This window comes from Diadema antillarum, unplaced genomic scaffold (assembly GCF_040938485.1).
Source record: "Diadema antillarum isolate AM-2024a unplaced genomic scaffold, OU_Dant_1.0 seq00000368_RagTag, whole genome shotgun sequence".
In the NCBI taxonomy this organism is placed as follows: domain Eukaryota; kingdom Metazoa; phylum Echinodermata; class Echinoidea; order Diadematoida; family Diadematidae; genus Diadema; species Diadema antillarum.
This window is the reverse complement of record NW_027271369.1, coordinates 1,537,200-1,555,000: the sequence shown is the minus strand read 5'-3', so window position 1 is coordinate 1,555,000 and position 17,801 is coordinate 1,537,200. Positions and strand designations below refer to the sequence as shown.

At 41.8% G+C, this 17,801-nt stretch overlaps 1 protein-coding gene across 1 annotated transcript; it reads right to left on the bottom strand.

The window, feature by feature from the left end:
- Nucleotides 1-381: 381 nt before the first annotated feature.
- On the bottom strand, nt 382-17,206 carry LOC139731360 (heterogeneous nuclear ribonucleoprotein F-like). The gene is made up of 11 exons (XM_071642251.1): nt 17,077-17,206; nt 9,965-10,140; nt 9,097-9,252; nt 8,428-8,559; nt 6,489-6,627; nt 5,135-5,316; nt 4,483-4,701; nt 3,080-3,246; nt 2,365-2,596; nt 1,818-1,925; nt 382-476 (listed from the first exon to the last, which is right to left on the bottom strand). Exons 2-11 carry the CDS (start codon nt 10,047-10,049, stop codon nt 382-384), a joined length of 1,515 nt encoding a protein of 504 aa, XP_071498352.1. The 5' UTR covers nt 10,050-10,140; nt 17,077-17,206.
- Nucleotides 17,207-17,801: the final 595 nt, after the last annotated feature.

Sequence of the window (17,801 nt, the reverse complement as noted above, 5' to 3'; positions counted from 1 at the left end):
AGTTAATCTAAAGTTCTTTTAGAAAAGTTACCCAAACTTGACATTCAAACTTTATATTCCAAACAGGCAGGACAAGGATTACTGCATTCACAGAAGGAAACACATGGATTGTAATTAAATCATAACGAGCTAATAAGTGAAATTAAACTAGCGGCAGATAACACATTGGAAATGACACACTAGTTTTTCCAGATTTGCATGATCTGGATCAATATTTAGTGGGACAGACGGTATGCTAATCAAATCATAACGAGCTAAATAGTGCAATCCAACTAGCGGCAGATAACACATTGGAAATGACACATTAATTTTTCCAGATTCGTGTGATCTGGATCAATGTTTAGTGGGATAGATGGTATGCTGGTTCATTAGAGTGTCCAGTTAAAACCCCCCGCCGTAGTTGTTGCCCATTCCACCTCCTCTGTCGCTGGAGCCGTAGAATCCTCCGCCTCCTCGTACTCCACCGCCACCACCACCTTAAAAATAAACAAAAGAAGTGTTGTATTCAGTCTCAACATCAACTTTTCAGTACGGTATCACTGCCACATTTACAAAATACCTTATCGTTCCCTTGACTAAAGTTCCAGCTAGTGTGGATCCACTAACTTAAAGGGATGGTATAGTATTGGTTGAGGTGAGGATTCAGCTTGAACTTTTTCCGAGATACTTAGAAACTACTTTATGAACTATTAAAGAGCATACTAATTTATGAAGAATGTAAAGTTTATTAGATGAAAAGGTTTTTTTAGAATGGCTGAGACCTCCAAAAACAAAGTAAAACAAAGCGATCCTACTACAAGGTGGGTCCTACCTTTTAGTAGGATTGCTCTGTTTTGAATATCTCAGCCATTTTAAAACCAATTTTCATCAAATAAACATTGAATCCCTCTGGGAATTACATGCTCTTTCAAATTTCATGAGAGGTTTCTCATTATCTCATTAAAAAAATGTTAGAAACCTGAATTTAGGTCTCGACCAAAACTATACGATCCCTGCAATATGTTTCATTTGTATTGGAATGCTGAAAATTTCAGCCATTCTTAAGTACTTCACACCACTTAACATTAAGTATTTCTTAAAGACTGTAATCCTCAAAGCATTGGAGAAACAGGCATAGCATCGAATGAACCTTTTTTTTTTTTTTGTACGGAAGTAAGAACATGCAGATATAGAATAATCTCAAACAACCTCAGCAGCAATACATTGCAAATTGGACAGGGATTTTTTTTCCCCTTAATGTAGTAACTGTACTGCAGCAATGGACATATAACAAGAAAATTTATATCCCCTTGTTAAATCAAATAGATGAGTTTGCAGTTTACGAGGGGAAAAAAAACCCAAACTTGCATTTGAATTGGAGAGATAAAATCCCTGTACGAAAAAGTATTCTTTGACAAGAGTGTAGAGTTACATTTCAAAGAATTTCATGAATTGTATAAACACCTCTCTCAAAGCATAAAACCAAGCCAGTGATACCTATCTCCTCACTTCTTGTACGAGGGGAATCTAATCTGACATCTTAATCTGTGTACGTGGTCACACTTCCATACAGCAAGTTCTAAAATATCTGCGCAACACTATCTAATAAAACTAATAATAAGTAAATACTGATACATACGAATATGGCACAGAATTGTCTTCATGTTATTCTGATACACTTGCACCTCTCCTTGAGTACAAGCCCCCCCCCCCCCCCCAAAAAAAAAAAAAAGAAAAAAAAGAGAGAGAATAATGATAACCAAAAGAGAGGGGGAATTTCAATGATGCTGAGCTGGTTAAGATAACATGGGAAAAGACTAATGGTATTACTTTCTTACCATAACTGCCGCCGCCGCCGCCGCCGCCGCCGCCACTGCCATAGCTACCACCCATTCCACTATCACGATAGCTTCCACCGCCGCCTCCCCCTTGGCCTCCAAAGCCACCTGTTGATACAAGAAGGATTGACATTTTTCACAGTTTTGTACTTTCATCTAAAAATGCTGTGCACGTCACTAAAGCTAATACATGGATGTTAATTGGCTTGTCAACAGCCTAAATTCACTAATGTACATAGAAATAATTAGAACATAGAACATGATTTAATTTCATCCTCATCAATTCATATACTAATGTCATCTTCACACAGTTAGCTACAAACCAGAACTAGCAACCTGCAGACAGATTCAACGATTGCAAAGATTGAATGCATGGTGTTTTACACTTTGTTTTTGTTTTTGTAAAATCCTTACTAAATGAAACACATTCACACATTCAAGTTATGTGCATATGGCCATAACACAGACATACAGACTTTGCAGATTTGGATGATAGAGATGACATTATACAACATTTGTGATACCACTCTGTGATGGTGATACTGACCATAGCCTCCGCCACCACCACCGCTGCTGCCCCTGGAGCCATAGCCCCGCCCTCCACTCTCCTCGGAGTGGAGGAAGAGCTCAATGTAGCGACTGCCGATGTTGTTCCTGTCCTTCTTCATGGCTGCCTTGGCCTCCTCGTGACTGCGGAAGTCTACGTCAGCGAAGCCGTTCCGCTTGCCATTCAGTTCATGAATCATTATATTGCATGGCATGGCACTGCCATGGAAGAACTGAACAGGTGTAATAAGAAGATAACTTTGTCTCAATGAGTGCATTGAAGAACTCAACAGGTGTAATTGAAAGATAACTTTGTCTCAATGAGTGCACTGCTAATGGGATTTACAGTATGACACATGACAAAAATGCAACATTTCCATGTGCGGGCCACCTTCTCATACATACCATGGTTTCATGGAATATGATGCACAAATTGGGCAATAAGGATTCTTTATAAGTATCATCCAATCTCCCAGCCTACTACTAAAGTCAACTAAAATTTCAATCAAACAATATTTTCTTTCTCATTTGAAATTAGTTTTCTAAGTATATTCTAATACATTCTGAATACATTCTAATAAACATTCTAATACATTAATTCTAAAAACACATTCTAATACATTTAATACAGAGAATCAATTATGTCACTAAAAGATTGTAGTCTTTTAAACAATTTTCACTCTAAAATCATATTCCTTGAGGGTCAGTATACTTACTTCTTTGATATCTTGCTCAGTGACACTGAATGGTAGTCCTCTCATATGAATGGAATGGCCAGTCATGGACACATAGTCTCCACTCCCTCCCATATCACCTCCTCTTCCTCCTCCACCTCCTCCTCCTCCTCCTCCTCCTCCTCCTCCAAACCCGCGCCGGAAGTCACCTTGAGGTATCAAAAAGATATCAGTGCAACGGTTAATGGGTGTGTAAACCTTTCTTGGTGTTTTATGTGGATGCATAACAGAAACTTGCGAGCTACACTAGGCTTTAAATCTACATGAATTCTATGCAAGAATTGCGAGATGGAAAGCTCTATATAGAAATGAATACCCATTGGGGTTTCTCCTAAACACTAAAATGCAAATTAAATTTGTATGGCCAATACCTCATCCAAAATGCACTACCATTAGCATTTTGATGTTTTCAGCTATCTCCTTCTTCAAGTCAGGATTTAATTACAACCAAGATGAAATCAAAGGGAAACTCTGCGTGACATACAGCTTTTTACATATTTAGAGTAAAATATAAAATCATTGGTTTGCACATGTATGGAAATCTTTCTTGATACAAGAGACTGTGAGTACACACAGGTTCTGTATTAGGCTGTTATGTAAATAGAAGTAGTCTACCTACAAGTAACCATGTAGAGTATCATTACCAAATCAATATAAATGATGCCAATACAGGATGGATGTCTCTATGAGAACTGAGAATGAGGAATTGAACAGGAAAAACTAAGAGAAACCTCTTCATTTTGAGACAAGTCCAAATTTGGGATTCTTGTCTGAAATATATAAGTCATCATTTGTGGGCAGAAAACTCTTCGATTGATTTTTAACTCAATGCAACAATTTCATTACACTACCCCAGGTTAACTTTTCTACAATATTTTATTTTCTTTGGACTACATAAACATTTACCTTTATAAGGCAACAGAGTTAATATTATGTACATATACATTTTCTCTCTAATCTTTTTTTTTTTGGGGGGGGGGGGGGAAGGAGGAGGGGAGGGGAGGAGGGGGAGGAGGGGAGGGGAGGGGAAACTGCAAATATGGATGGGCATTGTGAATTTTGTTAAAGGGAAGTCTAAAGATAAATATATGCAAAGACAGAATTAAAGATAAAATTTAAGAATTCATGAAAAGAAATGCTACCTAAGTTCAATTTGATTGGAGGAATCTCTGGCTTGGCTTAAGAAGAAAATTACCAATGTTACTTATGATATTGTCTGTACTTTTCTCCCTTGAATCTGAAAAAAGATTTCAAGTTTGTGCAGCTATATTAGTTGCCACCTTTCAGATACACATATCATAAAAGAATATGTCCAAAAATAAATGCATGATATACAGGAGTACGAGGTCTAATTCACATATTAAAAATTGTGTTAAATATCTTACCCCTCCCTTGAGAAAAGAGTGGCTGTGGTCCGCCACCACCTCCACCACCACCACCCCATCCTCCTCTTCCTCCTCCGCCTCCTCCTCCTCCACCTCCTCGACTGCCCCGCCCACTGCTACCTCCAAATCCTCCACCACTGCCAAAGCCTCCGCCACCTCCTCCCCCGCTATTGAAACCACCACCAAAGCCATAGTTGAAGTCATCATCATAGCCATAGCCTAATTTGATAAGGACAAGAAATCCATATTGTCAAAGCTTTGTCATAGAAACAAAATCGCTATGCTCGTACTTTTAACTCACTTTCATTATTATCCACCAATGTACGTGCAGTGATGAAGACATTTGTTTTATTTTTTCTAGTTGATTCCATACAGAAAATATCCTACCAGCAAATAGACAGCCCTGGGTAGCAGGCACTGTTTTTCTTTGATGCAGATGAAATCACATATATCGAGCAGTGTAACTTCTTTTTACTTCCAATATAATGGAATGAGAAAAGAATAATCTAAAAACATCTACAGAACAGATAAAAAATAACTGACATGAAGGTTAGATTTTTGTGTTTATAATCTGTTTTCTTCATTGTTGTCGTAGAAACACGGAGCTTACCTCCATAGCCACCTCCTCCTCCTCCACCTCTGCCGCCTCCACCACTACCTCCATACCTCCTCTCAAAGCCAGAGTTTCGCATGCGGCCTCGGGAGAAGCCGCCCCCGGGTCCTCCACCAGAGTACCTGTCATACGGGCCCGGTCGATTCATTCCAGGCCTCGATCTGCCTGGATTAGACAATCTTTTCACCTCATCCTGGTTGCTCTTGAACACCTCAATGTACCTGGTGAACACAATGAAGAGGTCAAGTGGTATCAAAATGGAGTAATGGCCTCACCCTATCTACAGTGGTTTCATCATACATACAAAGCCATGCCACTGTCTTAAATTACCCCATAAGAACACTTTTGTCCCTCATCTACCCTCTCAGCAAAAAAAAAAACAAAAAACAAAAAACAAAAAACAAAAACAAAAACAAAAAAAGAACAATCACACTAAGTACGCAAGCAGAATGAAATGAAAAAAAATAGTCCATCCAAGTGATGATGCTGAAAAAAAAGCACCCCAATTGACATTTCGCTCTCGCCTGATAGCTGATTATAGACTACTAGTACTTATTTCAGATGTTTCATTGTTGTTCCATGTGAAGGTTTTTTTTCCAATTTATTTTATTATTCTTTTTAAAAAACAGTACATTTTCTGTTGCTTCCAAGGGCCAAAGAGTCACCACATGGAAATCTCTACAGGTCAACACTGTTGTATCTTGGATTACTAACTTACATTCTTAGTGAAATAATTAAAAAAAAAAAAAAAAAAAAAAATGCGCAAGAATTAAAATGCAGTAAAACACATTGAAAAACATGAAAAAGCAAAGGTAATATTAGTAACATTCATCATAGTATTCTAAAAGTCCAGCTACTTGTAGTTGAGTGTTTTGTTTTGTTCTTAGGTAGGGATACAAACTCCCATGGTATCATTTCATGGTTTGTATACATTTAAGAAAAGGGTGTAAGTAGTGGCATCAAGTTTTCATCAAAAATTGCCAAATATTGCTTGATAACAAAGATTTGCATCCAAACCTGGGGAAGCCAACGTTAAAAACTGCAGTAATAAATAAATTTACTTCTAAACAAGATATACCACAAACCCACTTACCCAAATCATTCACATGTCAAAAATGCCCATTAAAAAATGATCATTTCTAAAGGAGATGTTTAGATTCACAAGAAAGAGATAAAAGAAAAGTAAATTTGGTCTTGTCTTGATCCCACGTTTATTTTCATAGCCCTCTGGCATTTGTGCTCTGTGCATACACAAAGAGTTATGTTTTAAGCTGTAGACTAGAAAATAAAGGGTAGAGACCACAGGAGGATAGAAACCTCCCTGCTTTATATGACACACATCTAGCAACATCTATGAACCAGCCATACCATATCACCAGTGCTCTATTCCCACCTGTGACCCATATGTGACTTGTGTTTCAATAAAGCCTTTTCTGCAATTTCCTTTGAGGCAAACTGCACAAAGGCCTCTCCCGTCATGCGGCCATCGTAGTCTGTTGGCAGCGTAATCCCATTCGCTTGTATCGTCAACCCTTCACCGCACAATCATCCCGCCAAAAAACACCAACCCCGCGGTTCGTTGCCGCCGACGCCATCGTCCCGGTCGGTTTCGGAGAGAGAGGGGGAGGAAGGAGCCCCAGATGTGCGCGGTTCGAGAACCGTCCCCATTAGAGTAGCCCGACCCAATCGGGATTTCGCGCAAGAGGTGCGTGTGCGTGGGGGAGAGTGGTCGCCCAGGCACCACCAACCCAAGTAAAATGGGGGCAAGAGGGAGAAGAAGGCACAAGGAATGGACATACACTGGTCAATATCAAATAAGCGGCGGAAGACAAAACGGTATTGACATCTTCAATAACTTATCACAGGCAATCTAGCACATGGCACTGCCTTGCATATGCCAGAGTACATTTACATGTGTACTCTAGTTCAAGAGGACTCAATTTTGTATGCAAACCCGGTTCTCATTAATGGACTAAATAAGCCAATTCACCTTACAAAAATGCTTCTCTCTTTCAGGCCAATTTAATGGGGTCTTCATTTTTACACATTTATATGGGTGTTGCTATTATGCTTTTGGTGGTGTTTTTTGATTTCAGCTTATTTCTTTCTTAAGGGAAGGGGTCTGTCACTGATGCTCTTTAGGGTGGGGATAAAACTTGGTGTTTTCTTTCCATCAGTTTAAAACTTTACTCTTCAATGCAGCAACAACACTAAAGAATTTAATTGGTGATTTACTTGTCTTCTTGACAAGATATCAACACTATCTTCATCTCTCTACTCTTTTTATCTGCAGACAATTGGAAAGTTGTAACTGAAATTAGAGTTCATAATCTGGAGGGGGGAAAAATGCATCAAAAACATGCTTGGAATATACAATTGTAACTTTCCTTTGAAGATAATGGCAACTGATAGGGTTCCTTCCTCTGTTGAATATATTATGTAATTCCTGTGAACTCTAATTTCATTTGAAGATCTCTCTTGATCTTGTCAATCATGGATCTACTTCTGTTATTCTAAGCAAAGGGTACGCTGTTTCTGTTCATGCATTTGTTCACAGTTATTTTAGCTTCTTTTAAACACTATGACTAGTAGTATCCTGCAAGTTTATCTTTAAAAAAATAACAAAAGAGATGTCCAAATTACATTGTATGTGCCATCAAAACATCACTCATAACACTCATTTCCACATTTTTGCTCATGCATCTGGTACAGCTGGCTAAAAATATATTTCAACACAGATTTAAAATATTAACCTACTTGCTTGTTTTATCGCATACAGCAAACCCCCAAATCTATGTTTCCCAGTGGGGTTCCTGAATTTTCAACAATGAATCATTCAATCTCACAACCATTACATTCACTACCTGAAGAACACACAACACAGTTGGCATCACTGCTGACGTCATAAATAGAAGTAAATAATATTCCATTTGCAGAACATACAATTGTCTCGTCCATAGGTCCCCCCCCCCCCCCGAAAAAAAGAAAAAAAAAATTATGCAAATGATGGTGTTTATATTACCGCAGTTTCGATGAATATCTGCATGATAGATTTGTAATCAAACTTTACCTTTCCTACTGTATATAATCTGTAATAATCATCCCATATTGATCATGTCATATGTGACCCCAAATAATACAAATTACTTTTTTCATGGAAATACCCGCATAAAATTTATTTCTATTCCATACGGGGCACATTTCTGGGGGAAAAATTTGAGAATAAATTTGGTGAATCCTTTTCTTCACTTTGACTATTATCTTCCTGGCCTCTCTGGTGGATTTATTTATGCATTAATTTGTATGCATGTTATCAGACATGCTTAACATACCGCTGAAGAATTGTGCAATTTCCTCCTTTGAGCAGCTGAAGGGAAGACCCCTAAGCTTGACCAAGCCATCGTTGTCAGTCCCAGAACTGCGATTGGTAACCCACTCCATTTCACTCCTCTTGGATTTGAAGACTGCACAAAGAACAGATTGGTGTGTGTTTATACGTAACACAAAAAGTTGTGATTTTTATTTTAACACAATTATTTTATCTTCTCCTATTTTCAAGCACGTAATTGGCAATACTGGAAAAACATAATAAAAAGATTACAAAACAGGGAATGACACTTACTCTGTAAAGGTAGTCATAATGACAGCAATGTCTATTTCATACATAAGCAATTACCTGCACATGAATGGTTTGGGTTATATCGTACATGCTGGAAATTACCTATCTAAAATGCACATCATTTCTTTTGTACAAAGTGAATTACCTTCCAATTTTGTAAAGTGACTTGCTTTATTTCTCTCAGATTTGGACTGCTAGGATTCTAATACTTTGCCATTTTCATCGCAGATGATAATTGTGCATTTCATATCGCTTCAACTTCAGTATCATCAAAGACAAGTTATATGGCAGAGTTTTCTGGCAAACAACACACTTTGCCACCACACTGGAGAATGTCAATCACCATTCATGACTTTTCCTAAGACTCCATTACTCCACTCACCTTCCACATATCTCTTCTGCAGGTATTTCTTGTCCTTCTTCATGGCCTCTTCAAGGTCCTCTTCTGACTCAAACTCCACGAAGCATTCCCCAGAGGGTCTACCACCGCTGACATATGTGAATTTTACCCCACTCGTCCCGCCGAGTATGTTACAATCTGGAGGAAGAATGAGAGCAAAGCAAAGAAATAATACCTACAGTCCCAAAAAACAGTGGGATAAACTGACAATCAAATTCAAAAATCAATTGATCAATAATTGATAGCAATAATTGTGATGAATGTTTATTCTTTTTTTCTTTCATGAAATAGATATCTTCAATATGTCGTTCCATACAAAACTATAGAGTGTGACATGTATATACTTTCGAAACTGTGTACTATTTCAGGGTTTCTTCTGCTCAACATGCTTGTAATCAAGTTTACCCAAACACTGCAAGGAAATGAAGTGTGGAATACACAAAGGTGTAGCAAACAGAGGTATAGGCATCACACCAAGCATGGGCTGCATTCAAGTGCTCAAAAGCAGACCAAAGTGAACCGATCCAATGTGTACCGTACCTTAACATACCAGATTTGGAGCATGCGAGAACACTGTAGAGAAAGCATACTTCATGCTTTTGGATTACATCAGGAAATGGTCCCCTTTTGGCTCACTGTAGTACGGTACGGTACACTTTAAAAGTATTAAAGGGCTCTACTGGCGTGGGTATGGTGCAGTCTAGTCTGCTTTGGAAGAGCACTCAAACGCACCCTTGAATTGCTGCCACTGACATCAGGGTCAGGATTTTCTTTTTCTTTTTCTTTTTTTCCAATGAAAGTACCATGGTGGTGGACATGAGATATGAGGACACATTGTAGCTACACTCACCTCCAAAAAAATTGACAACTTCTTCCGCTGTGGTAGACCATGGTAAGCCTCTGGCTCTGACAACGTATCCATCGTCATCTGACATGGTGGATGATGAATAGAAGTCTAGAACTCTAATAAAGGAGTGGTTCTACCAGTAGATGCTCCCCTGGGCCTGGGTATTTTGCTCAGATGCCCTGCAGATATGATGGGGGAAAACAAAGTATGAGAATAGAGCGTTCATGTACACATATAAAGACATGTGCTCAACAATTAAATGAATTACAAAAGTGCCATTATTCTGTAAATCTAAACAGACTCTGGAACATTCAGCTCGAGTCAAAACATCAGAATTTAGATGTGTTGTATACCAGGTATGTTATAGTTTTATACAAACAAGTCACAAATATGCAACAAAGAAGCAACCACTCATATTTTTGACGGCAGTAGGCAACATGTCCACTGTCCACGATGAAAAGAAGAAAAATTCTGTTTTGTTTTTTTAAATCGAGTTTTAATCAACCGATGCAGAGTGACCCATCAAAACATGGGCGCCAGCGTGTTCGCACAATGCAAGACTGCAGCACATAGCGGCATGATCTGACTAAATATTTTCGGTGCTTTTTTCTGCAGCTCTCATCTCTCCGCACACGAATCAGCCTCGTGAAGCTGAAGGCTGACATCTTTTTACAATGAGAAAAATTGTTAATGAGAAAAATAAAATCAGAACTAACCTGATCTTGTGCATATATTTCAAATTACTATTCCACGCTAATAGAGTAGGTGGGGACTCCAGTTTGTTAGCAAACTAATCACTTTGTAGGGATGACGTGTTCACTTTCTTCAATTCCGCCGTCCGCTAAACTTTGGGCGCTTTTTCTGGAATCCCGCGACGCAACGTCACATCACATCATGCATCCCCATTAGCACATACAGACAGCGCGCAAGCTGTGAGATTTTCAGAGCGAGCTTGCGCACGCACCGGAGGATACTGTATCCCCCGGTGCGTGCGCAAGCTCGCTCTAAAAATCTCACAGCTTGCGCGCTGTCTGTATGTGCTGGATGCGTGATGTGATGTGACGTCGCACCGCGGGATGATTCCAGGAAAGCGCCCAAACTGGCCAAAGGTTAGCAGGCTGCGGAATTGACGAAGAAAGTGAACTTGTCATACCTACAAAGTGATTAGTTTGCTAACAAACTGGAGTACCCACCTACTCTATCAGTGTGGAATAGTAATTTGGAATATACAAGTGTATGCACAAGATCAGGTTAGTACTGATTTTATTTTTCTCATTACAAATTTTTGTAAAAAGATGTCCGACTTCAGCTTCACGAGGCTGATTCGTGCGTGGAGAGGTGAGAGCCGCAGAAAAAAAGCACCGGAAATATTTAGTCGGATCAGGCCGCTAGGTGCGGCAGTCTTGCATTGTGCAAACACGCTGGCGCCCTTGTTTTGATGGGTTACTCTGCATCGGTTGATTAAAACTTGGCTTTTGAAAAAAAACAGACAGAATTTTTTCTTCTTTTCATCATGGATAGTGCGTTTAGTGGACACGTGTGTGTAATAAAAAATCACCGTGCAAAGTTGCGACAATTTATACGTCAGATGTACACTGTATATGTGAGACGAATAAAAAGTGAATGGGGAGCTTCTTGAGGCTTCCCCCCCCCCCCCCTCCCCGGGAGGCCTCGTACATGAGGCCTTCCATGGGGCCTTGTGAGGCAGGGCAGTGCTCGTACTGGGGGGGGGGGGGGTGGGTGCAGGCCTCGTGAGCGGGTTTCCCAGAGACTGAGATGGATAAGAAGGCAGAAGTGAACAGGGGAGCTCGTGAGCATTTTCCCCCGCCCCCCGCGCCGAGGGCCTCTAGAGCACTTTGGAGGCTTGGTCATGCTCATGAGGAAGCAGGAAGGATGGATCCTTCTGAACAGGAGCCCTTGTGCCTGGCTGGCAGAGGCTCTGCCCTGGATTATGATATGGTCCCTCACGACTCGTGAGCGAGTTTTCCGGACTGACTTTTTTAGGGCCCTCTGCATCGCATTCGGATTTCCAAGCCTCTTCCTCACTAGCCCGAACAGACGCTGTTACTACGCTATGCGAAAACAGCGTCTGACGAGCGAGGCATGCAGCCTCAAAGTGAGGAACCTCAACACAACTACAAAACTTAGGAAAATGTATACTTTTCTTCTTTAAACAGAATACTTTACTCACGTTAAATGCATGTTTCTATTACAGAAGAATAGTTCGCCACACTGGGTCCATGGAGACCACTTGCGATAAGTCTGTGGAACAAATAAATGACACTTTCTGGCGCAATTCCTGACCGTCGGGGTTCGTCGTTGCAGGATTCAAAATGGCGCCTTGACCTCTGCGAATTATGCGCATGCGTGACCGGAAGTGCTCCAGAGCGAGCGCGCGGCGTGTGCGTTGAAAGTGTCGAACAAGATCTTATGCGTGCATGCCCTGCTTGAGTGTAGCAGCACGGTCGACAGCACGACCTTTTGAAAGGGCATTCACATCACGTGACCACCCGATATCTAAACTTGGCCTGGCGTGAAAGATTGTGTACCGTGTGGACATGCTGGATATGATGATCAATTTCGGTAAGTTTCATAACGTACATTTGAACACTGATAGCATAGATATAGAGTCTCCCTGCTTGAGTGTAGCAGCACGGTCGACAGCACGACCTTTTGAAAGGGCATTCACATCACGTGACCACCCGATATCTAAACTTGGCCTGGCGTGAAAGATTGTGTACCGTGTGGACATGCTGGATATGATGATCAATTTCGGTAAGTTTCATAACGTACATTTGAACACTGATAGCATAGATATAGAGTCTCATTATTGAAGAGTATATTAGATGAGTTTGAGGTGACAAAAATGATCTTAAGTATCAAAATTCAAAGCTATTGGAATCCGATTACGTCGCTCTCCTAGTGATTGGTGGTCTTGCCCGTACAGCCCTGTCGCGACGTACCAGGTACAGCGACTGGGCTGTGTATGGTTACTTCCTCACTAGGTTAGATCTACTCCGTCTAGATCAACAGTAAATTTACATCATATATCAGTAGGGCCTAGATCTAGAGTAGATAGATCTAGGGGTATTCAGATCATCTAGACTCTAAGTTAACGTTAGACGCTTTAGACGTTGTAGTCACACTCGTGGGGTCGCACGTACTCACACGACAGTAATCCAGCCATTCATGTGTCATGGGCCATGCAATCAGTCCGGGAAACCCGCTCATGAGGACCGCTCCCGCATAAGAGGACTGCCCCGCCTCATGAGGACCCCGGGGGTTCCTCATACGGACCCCGGGGGAAGTCCTCAAGAGGACCCCTCAGGCCTCGAATTAACCGACGGCCACCGACGGCCATGGCCGTCGGTGCCCCTCTGGTTGGCCGCAATGCCTTTTGTTTTTTGATCAAAGTTACGGCCAAAAAAAAATGTGCCCTTTTTCTTGGGGCCGTGGTGCCCTTTTAGAATGAAAGTTATTATTTATGACGTATGATATGCCCTTTCTCAAAGTCTCTTTAATAAGCTTGAACAACTTTCCTGATCTCAGATATCATACCTTCAGTTCACTCGCGTCCCGACATATCTGATTCAAACTCAAAGTATCTTTCCGAGATACGAGACGACGTGTACGTACATGTACGCCCGACCGGCTTTTACCGTCCCGACTGCCTCTGCAGCGCAGCGGCCGCGAGTATGTACTAGCTAGGCAACGCATATTCAGATAGAGTAGTAAAGAGTGAACACCAAGTTCACCAAGAAAAAAGAAAAATCCCATGATGCCAAGGTGTGCCAGACTGGGAAATGGGGAGGGGTGGAGAGAGAGAGAGAGACCAATCAACAGAAGAAACCGCGCGTACTGGCGCATTCTTGGAGTGTGGAGGTCATGAACTGTCTGTCACAGACTAGACTAATCATAGCAATCTACACGCGCGCGCAAATTCCTTCGCCTTGTGGTTTTGCCAGCCAGCTGTCGGAATGTGCTTTGAAGTTTCATGGCAGCCTGGCCTGGCTGGCCTGAAAGGGTGTCGAGTTTCAATCAATACCTACTGTTGTTTTATTCCTGTTTTAAAAAATGTCGTTTCACCTGATAGAAACGCGGAGATCGGGAATGTGTTACAGCTGTAGGGAAGAGGTTTGTGTTGTGTGTTGCACTTTGTGTGTGTGTGTGTGTGTGTGTGTGTGTGTTTGTTTATTTTTCTCGGTTCGTTTTTCTTCTTTCTTTTTTCATAAACACCAAACATGCCCTTTCCAATGTGGCCTTGGTGCCCCTCTGACTGACTTAAGTGCCCTGGCCTCTTGGAAAAAGTGCCCTTTTCTAAATGGCCTTGCCCCTCCAAAATCCTATTTCGAGGCCTGACCCCTATTCACTTCTTTTTCATTTCACATCTGACGTATAAATTGTCGCAACTTTGCACGGTGATTTTTTGTTACACACACATGTCCACTATTCATGATGAAAAGAAGAAAAAATCCTGAACTCGTCATACCTACAAAGTGATTAGTTTGCTTACAAACTGGAGTATACTTGGGTGACCCGCACCTCGTCATAGTTAATGTTTGCGCATATTTGAATCACATTTCGCCACTGAAATTCTTTGAAATCCAACTCACATACAGGAAAAATGCTGAAAATTCCAATGGAACCACAAGCTCACTGATCGATATCGAAAATTTGCAGCTATCCTCATCAAACGCGAACGATGCGAAATAGCTGTGCGCTAAGGAAGGGGCCCGCAACTCGTCACCCGCGCTCCCATAGACAAAGCACGTAAAAGACGTGTGCGGGTGACCGTGATGCTCCCATAGACATACACGTAAAAGATGCGTGCGGGGACAGTGGTGATTGGGTGATACTTATAACACGTAGGGTCCTATTCCGATTAAAATTTCCGATTTTCGCGAAAAACTGGTCGGTTTTCACCAAAATTTGCTTGGCCCTGCCAAGTTTCAAGCGTACTGAACACAGTCCCGGGCATACATTTTTGTTTAGTGCGCTTAAAACAGTTTTAAGCAGGGTGACGGTATTCGGGCCCCTGACGAGGTGCGGGCACCTCACTATACCCACCTACTCTTATCAGTGTGGAATAGTAATTTGGAATATATGCACAAGATCAGGTTAGTACTGATTTCATTTTTCTCATTACAAATCAGTCCGGGAAACCCGCTCATGAGGACCGCCCCCGCGTACGAGGATGGTCCCTCCTCATGAGGACCTCCCCCCGCCTCATGAGGCCCCCCGGGGAACGCCTCATGAGGCCCCCCATTCACTTCTTATTCATCTCACATCTGACGTATAAATTGTTGCAACTTTGCACGGTGATTTTTTGTTACACACACATGTCCACTATCCATGATGAAAAAAAGAAAAAATCCTGTCTGTTTTTTTTTTTTTAATCGAGTTTGAATCACCCGATGCAGAGCGCCCATCAAAACACGGGCGCCAGCGCGTTCGCACAATGCAAGACTGCCGCACCTAGCCGCCTGATCCGACTAAATATTTTCGATGCTTTTTTCTGCGGCTCTCACCTCTCCGCGCACGAACCAGCCTCGTGAAGCTGAAGTCTGACATCTTTTTACACAAATTCGTAACGAGAAAAATTAAATCAGTACTAACCTGATCTTGTCCATATATTCCAAATTACTATTCCACACTGATAGAGTAGGTGGGTAGATGACATACTCCAGTTTGTTAGCAAAATAATCACTTTGTAGGTATGACGAGTTCACTTTCTTCGTCAATTCCGCCAACGATTCCGCCGCCCGCTTACCGTTTGGGCGCTTTCTCTGGAATCATCCCGCGACGCGACGTACGTCGCATCACATCACGCATCCAGCACATACCAGTCTGGTACTTAGTATGTGCTGGATGCGTGATGTGATGCGACGTACGTCGCGTCGCGGGATGATTCCAGAAAAAGCGCCCAAACGGCGGAATCGTGGGCGGAATTGACGAAGAAAGTGAACTCGTCATACCTACAAAGTGATTATTTTGCTAACAAACTGGAGTATGTCATCTACCCACCTACTCTATCAGTGTGGAATAGTAATTTGGAATATATGGACAAGATCAGGTTAGTACTGATTTAATTTTTCTCGTTACGAATTTGTGTAAAAAGATGTCAGACTTCAGCTTCACGAGGCTGATTCGTGCGCGGAGAGGTGAGAGCCGCAGAAAAAAGCATCGAAAATATTTAGTCAGATCAGGCCGCTAGGTGCGGCAGTCTTGCATTGTGCGAACGCGCTGGCGCCCGTGTTTTGATGGGCGCTCTGCATCGGGTGATTAAAACTCGATTTAAAAAAAAAAAAACAGACAGGATTTTTTCTTCTTTTTATCATGGATAGTGAACATGTGTGTGTAACAAAAAATCACCGTGCAAAGTTGCGACAATTTATACGTCAGATGTGAGATGAATAAGAAGTGAATGGGGGGCCTCATGAGGCGTTCCCCGGGGGGCCTCATGAGGCGGGGGGAGGTCCTCATGAGGAGGGACCATCCTCGTACGCGGGGGCGGTCCTCATGAGCGGGTTTCCCGGACTGAAATTTGAGTAAAAAGATGTCAGTATGCAGACTTCAGCTTCACGAGGCTGATTCGCGCGCGGAGATGTGCGAGCCGCAGAAAAAAGCACCGAAAATATTTCGACGGATCAGGCCACCAGGTGCGAACACGCTGGCGCCCGTGTTTTGATGGGCGCTCTGCATCGGTTGATTAAAACTCGATTTTTGAAGAAAAAAACAGATAGGATTTTTTCTTCTTTTCATCATGGATAGTGGACATGTGTGTGTAACAAAAAATCACCGTGCAAAGTTGCGACAATTTATACGTCAGATGTGAAATGAAAAAGAAGTGAATAGGGGTCCTCTTGAGGACTTCCCCCGAGGTCCGTATGAGGAACCCCCGGGGTCCACATGAGGCGGGGCAGTCCTCTTACGGGAGAGCGGTCCTCATGAGCGGGTTTCCCGGACTGCAATGGCCATACCATGGATCTAACGTTACAGTACACACCCCATACGCACGCGCTTGGCTGGATGTTTAGTCTAACATGCGTAATGACTGCGTTACATTCATGGAGCTTATCTGAGGAATAGGAATCATTTTGCCGAATTTTACTCACAGTTTATTACAGAGTAGTATCAGCTCAATGTTCGTCCTTCTGTTTGGTCCGCACCAAGCTAACATGGACAGCAAAATCCCCCACGTACAGGCCTGTGTACGACGGTCTCTAACTAGCTGCTACAATTGCTGCATGCTCCGTCTGTACATACACAAAACGCGGCGAAATAAACCGAACCACTGTACCGAACCCATAGCCATGATCGGTAAAGCGTTCGGGAATTTACGGAAGTTGAAAACGAACACCTATATGTGCACGGGTTTTCTCAAATCAAAAATAATATACCAGATATCAGCTATAAATTGATTAAAGGTAATATAATATGTAACTTGATAAACAATTTAAATCCTATTATAAATTTATGGTATTTTGATTGCAGATTTATCTCTTTTTATGTTTAAAAGCAGAACTGAGGTAGGTTCTCTAGTAGACAGCTTTTATATTGAAAAGGGGCACCCCTTGATTTACTAAGTACTTGTAGTCGACAATGGGGCGACCGACCCATGCCAGTGCACTAGTGGAACTCGGGCGTCTGAAACTGACTGAAGTATACGAGTATATAATTTATAATTACCAACCATTGCCGATTGTACAGATCGACAAATCAAGAGGAAACGGATTCAATGTTATCAAAATAATAACGTATCAAATTGATGTCTGATCTCAATCTTTAAGATGACAATAAACTCAGAAATTTGTTCGAGATGAAGTAACTTGGGGGGGGG

Bases quoted from the DNA above. Each gene is read 5' to 3' on its own strand.
- LOC139731360 (XM_071642251.1), bottom strand. From the start codon at position 10,049: ATGTCAGATGACGATGGATACGTTGTCAGAGCCAGAGGCTTACCATGG. The intron at 9,253-9,964 runs GTGAGTGTAGCT...TTCTTCCTCCAG, and splicing joins AGTTGTCAATTTTTTTGGAG to ATTGTAACATACTCGGCGGG. The intron at 8,560-9,096 runs GTGAGTGGAGTA...TTCTTTGTGCAG, and splicing joins GCAGAAGAGATATGTGGAAG to TCTTCAAATCCAAGAGGAGT.